This window comes from Strix aluco, chromosome 2, assembly GCF_031877795.1.
Source record: "Strix aluco isolate bStrAlu1 chromosome 2, bStrAlu1.hap1, whole genome shotgun sequence".
Lineage (NCBI taxonomy): Eukaryota > Metazoa > Chordata > Aves > Strigiformes > Strigidae > Strix > Strix aluco.
In genome coordinates, this window is record NC_133932.1 from 69651232 (window position 1) to 69663975 (window position 12744).

General features: G+C 43.6%; 1 protein-coding gene across 9 annotated transcripts in view; it reads left to right on the top strand.

Annotated features, from left to right (window-relative positions):
• LIMS1 (LIM zinc finger domain containing 1) overlaps positions 1–12744 on the top strand; it is a 75862-nt gene that overhangs the window by 49119 nt on the left and 13999 nt on the right. For 5 of the 9 annotated variants that reach the window (XR_012621988.1, XM_074815174.1, XM_074815177.1 and 2 more), the window contains exons 1-2: positions 6298–6603; positions 8853–9012. Coding sequence is in view for 8 of the 9 variants with exons in the window: in XM_074815174.1 (XP_074671275.1) it covers positions 6422–6603; positions 8853–9012 (342 nt within the window). In the remaining variant the exon portion in view is untranslated. Of the gene's footprint in view, positions 1–6297; positions 6604–8852; positions 9013–12744 lie in introns of those variants that run through there. The other 4 variants (XM_074815180.1, XM_074815182.1, XM_074815178.1 and 1 more) reach the window with 1 other exon arrangement.

Sequence of the window (12744 nt, forward strand, 5' to 3'; positions counted from 1 at the left end):
CTTTCGGCTGTTGAATATTAGGGCCATTATTTAATTTCACAGTGTTAACTGCAGATGGCTCAGCTGTCTGCCATCCTCTGCTAGTTTTAGAGCTTGGTGATGCTGCAGTGAATGTGGGAAGAGAAAAATGTGAAACCAAAACCTAGAGTGACTAATAATTACAATTTAATATGGGTGAGAAAAGAGCAACAGCTGAGGAGATGTTTTCTTTACCACATTCTACTTCTGCCCAAAAGAAATTAATTCAGGCAATGAAAAACTTTGCACTTTCTCATATAGAACAGAAAAACAAACTTAATGAAGGTGAAAAATCGTTCAAGAGGTTATGTTGCTGGAGGTGTAGATTAATAGTAATATTCGAGAGGAGACGTGTGGAAGTGATGTGCTGGTTAGTAAAGCCAAAGGTCAGTCCTCAGCATGGGGTCTCCAGTGGAGACATTACTATACTAAGGATGTTGCTGTGAGCCGTCAAGACTGGTGTTGCAGTTATCTCTGCCCTACAAGGAACTGCGTGGATGTACTGGAAGTCTCTCCTGGTAGCTGGGCTGTTATGTTGAGTCATGGCATTAATTATAGCTCCTGTGAGCCACTTAGGTCATGGTGTTCAGCTTGTGAACACATCAGTTCCAGTTAGCATGGGCAGATAGCTCAGGCAGCAGCAAAGGCTGTCATTTGCCTTTACACTAAGGATTCGGTGAAGGATTTTTCGTGGATTTCAGTGACAGATGACAAGAAATGAATATTGGTGCTAGGAAATTGTTACTCTGAAGAGAAATACGGTAGTGAAGCATTTTAGAATCATAGAATCATTTAGGTTGGAAAAGACCCGTAAGATTATCGAGTCCAACCGTTAACGTAACACTGCCAAGTTCCACTAAACCATGCCCCTAAGTGCCACATCAACATGTCTTTTAAATACCTCCACGATGGTGACTCCACCACTTCCATGGGCAGCCTGTTCCAATGCTTGACAACCCTTTTGGTGAGGAAATTTTTCCTAATATCCAGTCTAAACCTCCCCTGACACAACTTGAGGCCTTTTCCTCTTGTCCTGTCTCTTGTTACTTGGGAGAAGAGATGGACATCCACCTTGCTACAACCTCCTTTCAGGTAGTTGTAGAGGGCGATAATGTCTCCCCTGAGCATCCTTTTCTCCAGACTAAACAACCCCAGTTCCCTCAGCAGCTCCTCATGCGACATGTGCTCCAGACCCTTCACCAGCTTCGTTGCCTTTCTCTGGACACACTCGAATAATTCAATGTCCTTTTTGTAGTGAGGGGCCCAAAACTGAACACAGTGTACAGGGGGACAATCACTTTGCTAGTCCTGCTGGCCATGCTATTTCTGATACAAGCCAGGATGGTATTTTCCTGAAATGTCAGAAAACGCAAAGATCAACCTCATACATTTCTCCATATTTGGACTTTAAATCTGTTCCTTAATCAATGCAAGAGGAGCACACGTACACTGAGTTGTGATTTGCTTGCAATTGCCTGATCACACTCTATTGTACGTCCCTTGACTTTCCAGTGGTTTGATTTCCACTAGTATAAATATTATTCTTCCCAAACACTTTCAAACCTTAGAACTGAGTGACCTTGATGTTGTAAAGTTCACTCTGTGTGTGTCCAAACAGAAGGATGCTTTTGAGCTTGGTGGGCCTGATCTTGTCTCATTGGTCTTGAAAAGATGGTTCTTTTCAGAGTGAGTATCTCAGAGACATTGGATGTGCAGCCCCTAGTATTGAGTAGCTGACCTTTTTTATTATTCTTAAATTGGAAATGGGGATATAAATGTTATTGTATGAAATGCATTAGTGCAAATGCATCTTGAAAATGTATTGAGTTGGAAGAGTTTGGATACAGTATTTTTACCATAGTGAAGCATACGTGCAGTCAACTATACAGGGTGCAGATTTTAAGAATAACTGATAGTATGCTGTATCTCATACAACACAGATTTATTAGAGCTCTTGTAGCTTCTCATATGTAATACCGTGTCTTTTTGTTGTTTTGTTTTTTCTGTCTGCATAGGATTCGAGAAATAGTAGTGGGGGAGGAAGAGATGGCTTTTTTAAAGAGTATCAAATATCTGTACACAGAAGTAATTTCTTGTTTTACATGAAGCATGGCTTCATTTGGTCATGTTTCTAACCAGGAGGAAGAAAATACAATAGTTATTTGAAATATTACTTACAACAGGAAAGTGTTATAGCTAAATATTGCTCTCCCTTTCTACAAATTCTGTCAGAGACTGATTTTTCACTGTTCTTGTACAGCTGATAAAATGTTGTGTGGGAAGGTGCTGCTTACCTGTTTATTCCAGTTATATTCATTTCCTTATGGAGAGATGGAATGTGAACCTTCTCTGTTTGTGGAGACCAAAGCATTTTTTGGACATGTTTATACTAGAATAAATTTATGTTGAATTATATGAAACAGCTAGAGTTGCCTTTTTGTTTGCCCTGTTTAAACTCCCACCACATAAGCTTAATCATGCTTTTTGTGGTGAAAACTAGAGGATGAAACTTCTAGGAGCGCTCAGAATTCACCTGGTTTTTATTGTAGTGGTTTTGAGATGGTTTTCCATCCTTTTTAATAGAAACAGAAGTTAGAGCAGTGCTGGGCACATGTGAAAATCCTACCAGTAATGTGCATTTTTATTATAAAAAAGATTTACAACTAATTTCAAATTGCCTTAGGAGACCAGCTTAACATGGGAAGTATTTTATTGCTTAAGAGATGAACAATTGCAGCAACCAGAACCCAAGAGTGTTTTTAATTTCAATGAAAAAAAGATGCAAAAGGTCAATTAGTGCTTTAAAGGGTTGGTGCAGAAATCAGCACAGGGCACTGCAAGTCTACACATATTTTGCAGCAAAACTTATGTTCTAGTTGTTCTGTATTTTGAGTGTGAGGGCCATTGCATAGCATCTGTGTCAAGTGTCATTAAAATGAAGTCACCCTTACCTATGCGGGAAGGGGAGGGATGCACTGTAATGACGTATCCCCCCCCTGCATAACCCGATGGGCACATGGCCTCCCAACAGCACCAGTGACGCAGTGATATTTCACAGTGGCATGAGTAGGTTGCCAAGCAGCAGCTGCTTTTGCCAAGCACCTTGTTTGGAGCCGTGACTGCTCGGAACGTCTATTTGTGGCATGGAGTGAAAAGCTCAGCGGGGCTGGCCGGCCACCGAGCCTTCTCTGTAAGAGTCCCTGTCTGCCTCTGGCAGCTGCCAGCACGGGCAGCCAGATTTGAAAGCTCTCCAGAGAAAGCAGTGTGTGAGTAGGGCAGCAGTCATCCATCAGTGATGATAAAGCAGTGTGACTATTTTTGCTCTTGTTTTCCGAAGCCCTTCTCCATAGCTGCAGTGGAACACTTCCATTCTTCTGCCGTTTCCTTTAGCACTTTCCCCACCATCAGCTTTGACTTCTGATAAGGTCCTCAGTGTGCCAGGAGGAGCCTCTCCATCTTCTTCCTTCCTACATACCTTTTCCAGTAAATACTCAACTTCACCCTTTTCTCTTCTCCTTATCACCGCTTCTTTAATAGCAGGCTGGGAATGCCCTTGGGAAGCTGCTGCTGCTGCAAATCAACAACTCCCTACACGCTTCTCATTCCCCATGGACTTCACCTCAGAGTAACCTAGAATTCCCTAATGAAAATGCCATATATTTTTAACAACGCATTTCAGATCTTGGCGGCACGCCTCCAGCAAATGACAGAAAAGAGAAAGATGGCCAGCTGCTCTGGATTTGTGGATTACCAAACCTTCACAGTAGAAACTGTGTTTTGCTTCAGTAGCAGAAAGGCCCTTTTTAAACTCCTGGCAAGCTCCTTTCTTGCTTAATGGAAAACAAATTGGGAGTAAATTCCACTAGCATCGATGGCAATAGACCTCAGGAACCAGGCAGCTTCTACTTATTGCACATATGGAGTCCTATTACCTTGTAGGAGTGCTTCTTGAAAAAAGCTAGGAAGATTAAAACAGGCTTTTTGGATGGACGTCTTACTTCACTGACTTGCTATACTACTTGCTTTTCTACAGCCATGTAGAAGACTGCACAGTAGCAAGCCAAAGAAGCAAGCAAATATTTTCCTCTTGACCACAGAAGATGCAAGGCAGCAGGAGTGGCTTCCAGCCACCTTGGTGTAGCCTGTGGATTTTGAGTTACTGCAAGGACTGAAGTAGTCCACAGGGAGAAAGAACCTCTTCAGGGCTCTGATTTGCAGCAGCAGCCTCTCAGGAGAATTGCCTGTGATCTGGGACAAAATACAAGAAAACAATTGAGGAGGTGGTCAGTGGTAAGGGGAAGAGACAGACTGACTTGCTGTTTCTTATCTTAGTGGCTTGGTGCACCTGCACTAGTCCTGGATGAATCAGCACGGTTAGTCCATTGCAGTCAGCCTCCCTGGAGTTTTCATACCCATAAAAGCTGTGCAGGAAATGTTGGGAAGAAGGATGGAGAATAAGATCTGTTATTGTTATGCCTGCAGTTCTGATGGCAAACAGTGCTTGTTTTCATCACTGGTGCTCCAGTGGATGCAGAAACCTTTTGTTCCAGCGCTGTTTCTTGCAACGGTGCGCCGGCAAGATCACTGTGGCCTAGGGCTACAACCTGAGCATTGCTTGATATGCAGCTTGCTCCATGACAGATAAAAATAGGGCTTGAGCTCCAGCCAAGCCGTGTCAGTGATGAGGGTGCAGCCTCCTTAGCTTGTGACTCCCAGTAGGTCTGGTGTGAGATGGATAATCACCTACAGACGGGTGAATGAGCAGGGTCATGCTGCCTGGGTCCCACCTACCGTGATGCCCTGTGGCACAGGGGAATAGCTTGCCCAAGGGGTTGCTTTCTGCCGAGAGGAGGTGCAGGAGAGGCACCTGACCAAACCCATCCCACAAATTTGGCAGCAGCAGAAGTGTAGTGCTCTGTTGGCCAGGCTGCGGGAAGATGGCTACGTGCGAGCCCAGGCCTGCATGGAGAGTGGCGTGTGTGCTGCTGTGCGCTTACTGAGCAAGCTATCCCAACTAGTGGTGAGAGATATGGCCCCAAACCATCATAAACCAGACCCTCTGCAGTAGGACCTAGGAAGGCATATTTAGAAGGAGCAGCCTCGACTGGACTTTGTCATATCCATTGTCATCTTCTAGTCCTAATTTCTCTACTTGTTCCCTCTGTTTGTCTCCTTCCTGTCCTCCTCTGCTTTTTCATGCCTCCTCACAGACTAGCAGATTCTTCAGATACCAAGGTGCTGTGTGTCATGAGCACAAAGTGCATGTGGTTCTGCAGTGCAGTTGATTGCTAACAAGGCTGAGCCAGTTAACACAAGAGGTAGTTACTCAGGACAGCTTCCCAAAAGCCTGCTTTGCCTGCAGTTACGAGCTGCTGGAAGCCAAGTATCCCCTGTGCTTCAAGCAGAGAGCTTGCAAGTGTGGAATTATTAGCTGTAAATCTGCAGCTAATCGACCCTGCCTTCCCTAGTAAGCAGTGTACAACAGGTTTTTTAAATAGAATATAACCATGAAGTAATTGCAACATTAGGAGGACAGTCTGTGGTGAAGGAATGATTAATTTTCATTCTTTCTTCCTGGTCTTGCTGTTTCAGTTCCCTAATATCCACAGTAAATTACTTCAGTAAGTGTTATTATGTTAGATGATTGTTCTAAACGTGGCACATCACTGGAAATCAAGCTTCATTTTCCTCCTTCGTGTATTGCCCATTATAGCATACCTGGCAGTTCGGTTAATGGCCTGTGAAGCACAACAGAAATCAAACTATCCATCTGTACCTACCCCTTCTCTGAACTACTGACAGGAAGAAAGATGCCTATAGATAAATTCAGCACATATGATTTAGAAGACACAAGTGGAACATTAAAGGCCATTTTTACAATGTCATTAATATACCATAGCATTAAAGCAGTATTTATCTAATGACAGAAGTCTTCTCTTTGTGCTTTCCACTGCTGGTTTGCCCACGATAAAATATTGTTGGAATCCGCCTCCACCCCCCCTCAGCAGAAAGTAGCTGCGGACAAGTTTGGTGGTGAACATATTTGCTCACATAGGTTACTCACACCACAGATGCCCTGGGCAGCTTGTATCAGCAGCCGGCAGCGAAGCCCCTTTCCAGCATCCGAGTTTGCACGAGGACCTGGCAGGGGAATGTGCTCCTCCGCTCGCAGCCAGTGTCGGTAAATCACAGCTTGACGGGCTCACCGCCCTGCTGCTGAACTTTTAACTTGAAGCTCTAGCAGGGCGCTGAGTAGCTCCAGCTATATGACACGGAGCTGTGAAAGTAAATCACTTCGCTGGGAACAAGGGGAAGTCTAGCATATTGTTTTGCAGACTTTGCCTACAGCTTCTCTGCAGTATAAGCATAGAATATATACACCTGGGAAAGCCATTAGAGAGAGATGGACTTCCAGCACAGAGCTCACCCTTACCCCATCCCAGAGGATGAAGAGGTTGCACACAGTGTCGCTCCTGATGCTCACAACTCCACAGGAAACGAAGGCGAAAAACCGGTGTCAAAATTGCAACGTAGGCACAGTGACATAAAACTCTACAAAGAGTTTTGTGACTTTTATGCAAGATTGTAAGTTCATTCTGTTCGGCTTCGGGGTGTAACTATGGTGACATTATTGGTGTATTTTACATATGTATTTTATTATCTGAGCTCCAGGCAGGCTGTGCAAGTCATTCTCTTTGGCAACCTTTGCCACTGTTCTGCTTGATACATTGCCAGTTGTAATCGTCAACTAAAATTTGATCTGTTGCTTTAAACTTCATCGTTAATTGCATGAGAAATTTTTATCAGCAGTTGAAATGGGATTGGAATTTGTCAAGTAGTCTCTCTGACTTTAGGTTGTTTGCCTGTTATTTTGGGCAAATGGATAAACTGCTTCACTTATGCAGAAGCATTACATACATTGCTGGTTTTAAATGTATGATGTGTTTCAAAGTGAAGTACTTTCATATATTGAGGAGGAATGCTTTATGTTTTCATTTGGTTTTGAACTTTGTTTCATGTTTTTGCTTGGATTATACTTTGTGTGTGGCAGCACTTAACATCCTTAGTGCTTGAGAACTGTTGAGGTGATGATGAAAGATCCCTGTTTCTGCTGTGATTATTCTTCATTTATATTGATAAGGAGGATGGGGAAAGTGATTGAGGTTTTCTGCCCCAGAAGGTATACACAATCCATGGAAACCATCGGTGAGCTTTATAGTTAACCACAGTTTATATGCATATTCACAATGGTTTGTCCATGGGCTTGTCTGTTATGTATGGGATAGACCATCCTCCATCTGATCTCCTTGTGAAATTTGCCCACTTGTTTCATCAGGAGGGCAGTGAATATTTGGATAGTGGTTACTGTTTTCCTCTTCTGCAAAGATCTCTAGAGAGAAAGAAAAAAAAGAAAAAAGACAGCTAATAATAACTGGTAGGATGTGGCCTTGCATAGGGCTCTTCTGTGAAACAGTGTAAGAAATAGATAAAGCACATTCCTTTTTGAACCACGTGCTAGGTGTTTGCTTGCTCCCTTGGATACTGTGCAAGAAATTAATTCAATTCCTGTTGAAGGTGGTGGGTGTCAAGAGGTCTCATCCCCTTTGGGGGAAAGGCTTGGCATCTTGCAGAGAACTGAGGGCTCTGCACTTACAGGTGCAGCGTGATAGCTGTATCAAAATGTGTGCATGCATGTGCATGTGTTTAAAATAATGTCAGTTGTTTAATATGCTTCCAGATAGACGTTTGAGTCAGTGGCTTTGCCAGCCACGGTCAGACTGTAATGAAACTAGACCATGGCCCTGTATTTTCTCTCCGCTATCAAATGGTACTAGGGCAGAGAGATGATCCTGAAAGGCATAGCTTTGAGAGTCTAGACATGAGTAAAAAAATGTTTGTGAAGGAAAAATCAAGTGAGCCTTTTTCTGGCCTTAATTAACTGAAACACAGCTGTACTGTCTTATGCAGATATGGACACAGTCCTGTGGAAGTAGCTAATTCCTCTGATATTTTGCAGCTACCACAGTCATTTTATGGTTGTGTGCCTTTGAGAAGCAGCCAGGGTTGCTATTTGAGTATTTTTTTGCATCCCCAGCATGGGCTTGCCAGCTTGTGTGGATCGCAGTGGGGCAGCCAGAGCATTCCCACCTTGGCCCTGGACCAACACCGGCACACCGTGAGCTGAGCTCCCTGAGATGAACCCTAACAAACCAATCAAAAATCCCATGACTTCAAACTAAATTTGTAAAATGACTTGAAGCTGTGCAGAGCTTATATAGGGAATAATTGTTTACCTGCTCTGATTTTCAGTAATATCTGCCAGACTAGATACCATACACTCTTTCACATTGCTTATTTAGAGCTTTTGAGCCAATGCTGTTATATATATTTTAGAAATAAGAATTATTTTGGAATTATCATTTATGTTTTCCTATTTGATGTCAGTCTGCAATTATTGTTAATATTTGCCCTTGTTTTCTGTAATTCTAATGCTTTTCATCATTTTTTTAGTACTTCTGCAAATTGCTTGCCTTTTCTCATCATAAAAAGTCTGTAAATGTATCTGTAATAATGATGTTTTATTGGTTTTTTGAATTAATAATTATGGGAGTACATTGCAGGGGTTTTGTTTCTGAAGAGTTTGGGAGCAGGGGGAAATGGCAGTTTTATTTCTGAGGGGATGCCATAAGTCATTATGTCCGCTGAAAAACTTGTGTTGAGCAGCCTAGTGTTAAGCTGATGCAGTTGACTTTGAGGAAAGAAAAGAGACCCACAACCAGTGGTATTGGCTATTTGGCCTAATTTTCTTTCTGTTTCTTTTTTTTTTACAACAGCAACATGGCGAACGCACTTGCAAATGCCATCTGTGAGCGCTGCAGGGGTGGCTTTGCCCCTGCTGAGAAAATTGTCAACAGCAACGGTGAGCTGTACCACGAGCAGTGTTTCGTCTGTGCCCAGTGCTTTCAGCAGTTTCCCGAAGGGCTCTTCTACGAGGTAAGCAGGGCAGAGTGCCCCTCTCACCCCCAGCCTTTGCCGTATGCCTTCATTCCCATACCAGAAGTAGCTACAGGCAGGTCAATAGCTTAGAAAGTCCCATGGCAAGAACTGGGCTCTGAAAGGATATACCCAGTAGAGGGAGAAAAAAGCAGAAGCATTCCTGTGCTAATTTGGAGGACATGAGTGTGTATAACCTTATTTAAATGTGTAGCTAAATGTTATCAGAAAAAAACTGCTGGAGACTTTTTTCTCAGTGCAGATTTTTTCCCTGAAGTCTGTGCCTCAGATATATCGTACCAGAAATACAGAGAAAGCATACTTCTTGGAGAACAGACATATAGAGGGAAACCCCATCATCCTGCAGTCCATAAGAGGTTTATTGCTGAGTTGAGTGAGACCAGCATGGCATGTGAAAAGTTTCTTGTGGAGATGACCTGTAAGTGCGCATGCTGAGATCAGGGCATGCAGGGAGCCCAAACCAAGATGGGGCCTATGTAGGGTCAGCTCTAGGTTTAATGAACTGGAGCATTCAAAATTAGCAATTCTACATGCTTTCAAGGGTTAAAATCTGCTCTCACTCATATTTCTCAGCCCCAGGTAGATTACCCTCAGCTCAGATGGGTATTTTGGTATCAGTGTCATTTTCTTTTGCCTTCCCCTATAGTGGAGATTCAAGATATGCCTCAGCTATCTCAAGCACAAAGTGGCTTTAGTGAAAGCTTTAGACTAGTTCATAAAATATGAAGTGATTGGTATAAGGAAGGGTAGATAATGTGAGACGGGGAATTGCTGTCTGAGAGATAAGGTCCCGCTCAAGTAGCTTGTAGTCCAACTTACAGTAATGGTTACAAGGTTTATGTCATACTGTGATCTGAAAAGGAAGGTGAGTAGTGTGTTAAAAGCACAATGTGTGCTCTCACATACAGTGTGCCATCCTTGTGGCAAGAGCACAACAGTTTATCTTCCACAGTAGTATTTCTGATTTTACAGAGCCACGTTATGTGGTGATGAGAGGCTGAGGGAGGAGTGTGGATTGGAAAAGAGACTGGCAAAGGGGATTCCTGGGGTTTGCTTTCTCTCAACTTCTTTGAGGATCAAAAGACTTTTCAGTGCTGTAGGGATTTCTGTTGCACAAATTGTGGTAAATGAGCCACTAGTGTTCCATAAGACATCAAAAGGTGAGCTGCAAGGCAGTAGCAATTAAATAAAAAAATCCACCCCCTAGATACTTACATGTTGCATTACAGTTGTTAATACATACTGAGCTGCTGCCTGCTTGCAGGCACGGTAGGGGAGTCCATCCTGATGTGTTAAGACCTGAGGCAACCATAGTGATTTGAATGTTTTAAAACTAAACTATTTGTAATTGTGTTAATAAAATTGTCTTAAAACAATAAAATGTATTTTCTCTAAATAATGAGTATTTTATTGATCCTTTTTCTGACTCAAAAAACAGTGAGACATTCCAGGGACCTCTTTCAGAAAGTTGAATGGTCTTTCTTAAAGATGAAAGTTTGAGAAATGCTGCTCTAGGCAGTCTATATCTCGTAGGGGATGGACAAGGACTGCAATGGAAAAAAAGTCTTTCTTTTGCACCTAGTCCAGGAATATTACAACCTCTCTGTTGCTCATGGGTGGCCATTCCTGAATCTCTTTGGCAGGGGCAAGTATCCTGGTGGTATTTAGATATGTGGGATGTAGGTATTTTGCTTCCTACTGCTACCATGTTAATATTCATATTTATTACGGTTGGTCTGAGCACTCTCTTACTGCAGTGATACTCTCTGTTAAAGACAGTAAGTCAGAAGTGAGTGTCAGCAGATTGTCCCGGGAATGAAAATAGCTCCATGTACTAAACATGTTTTGGTTAATGTTGCTAGGGTGTTTTTCAGACTGGGTAGAAGCTTTGTTCTTGAGAAATGTTACACAGAAAGTGGAAAGTTTCAGTTAAGAATAGACACTTTTTGCTACAGCCATTACAAAGGTAAAATAATTGTGATGAGGATAAATTAATACATAAAGACTTGTGTGTGGCATGAACTTCGCATCACCCTTCTGCCTCTAGCCCTTCTAGTGTCCACCACAAGTTCTTGCAGTTTCTCTCCACACGAGCAAGTCTGTCTGCTGCTGTTGAAGAGAGGTACTTTTTAGTCTCTTTAAGCCCTCTGACAGCCTTCAGGTGATGGCTTATAAATCTTACCCAGGTTTCCTCCCCTGTCTATACTGGCCTGTCCTGGACATCTTCTAGACACTGGTGAGGTCAGTGGATATCCATGCTGTCCCAGTCCTTGTGCCTTTGGGGCTGTTTCAGCTGGAAAATCTTTGGCAGGGCCTTCTTCTCTGTCTCTGCACCCTTTAGGGTGTCCATGTGTGTCCTGTGCTGCCATAAAGGTTCTCACTTACCACTGAAGTGGCCAGTGAGATGACTGAACCCCAACATGTTTCCTGGTGGTGCTGCTCAGGGAGAAGGGCGGACAAGGGCACAGCTTGCTCTTCTTTCATTTGGCACCTTGGTACTAGAGATGAGAACATACTGGGTGACAGCGTTTGGGGGAGAGGGAGGGACAGCCCTCAGCCAGGCAGAGGGTAGGCTTAGGTTGGCCAATGCTCCCGAGATGGCTGATAGTGCTCTGAGGGCTTGAGATGATCTGTATCACTGTCAAGAAAAAGTGACTAGAGAAGACAGGCAGAAAGGAAATCTTCCTCTGACTGGCTTAATGCACTCTTTGAGAAGATGGATGCGTTTGGAGGTGTGGCCAGGTAACATGTTTTTCTGAGCAGGTTCCCCATGGGTAAGCACAGGCATTGTTGGTTGCCCGGGATGAGTTTGTGTTTATTCTGTGCCTGGTTAACTAAGCTAGTGTTTCTTGGAAATTAGTTCCAGCTCTTAGCAATCGGGAAGTCAAATATTCTTTCCCTGCCTATCGCAAGCCTTGCAGAGTTCCACCAGTTAGTCATTAAGTTGCTTATCACGTTTGCCGTCAAATGCTGCCGTGATAAGCTTTCACGCTGTGTTCCGTGGGCGGGGGCTGAACTGGGAGGTCAGGCCGATGGAGCTCTCCTGTGCCGTGGCACATGTCTCAAGGCTGCTTGTAGGGACCCCGATCAGCAGAGCTCGCTGTGGGCTGGCACTGGAGCCGAGCCACTTGCAGGCACAAGCGCTGCCATGCCGGAGCAGTGCCCATTTGCAGCTTGGAGGTTGCACAGCACAGCAGGAATTTTGTTGATGTCCTCATGAGCCTGTGTTAGAAATGACAATATGGATTTGTAACCAGCCGATGTTGGCCTTGTTGCATAAGGGTGTAAATGAGAGCTGTGTGCCTAATGTTGCATGGGAACTGTGGGTTTAGGACCTGCTAGGGTATATTTGTGTTCCAGTTTGCTCAGTATCATCAGTTTAGCACATTTTCTTATGCACTCAACCTAAACAAATGAGCACAAGCACATATCAGTAGAGTTTCCAAACTCACTGTACTTTACTGTCAGATGCGAAGTGGTAGCAATTCTGGTCTGCTTTTACTCCACTGCCTGGAAGCCATGTATTCCCTAGAGGTGCTGTTGCAGAGTCTTACAACAGGTAGCAGCACACTGTCCTATACTAATAGCAGAACAGCTGGCTGAAATGGAGAGTTTTGGTGGCAGCATGCTCAGAGGGACAGGTTGGCCCCACTGTAATCAGTCAGCAGGCATTTCCTTCAGCCCACATTACTCTCGGGTCCAAGAATGGCT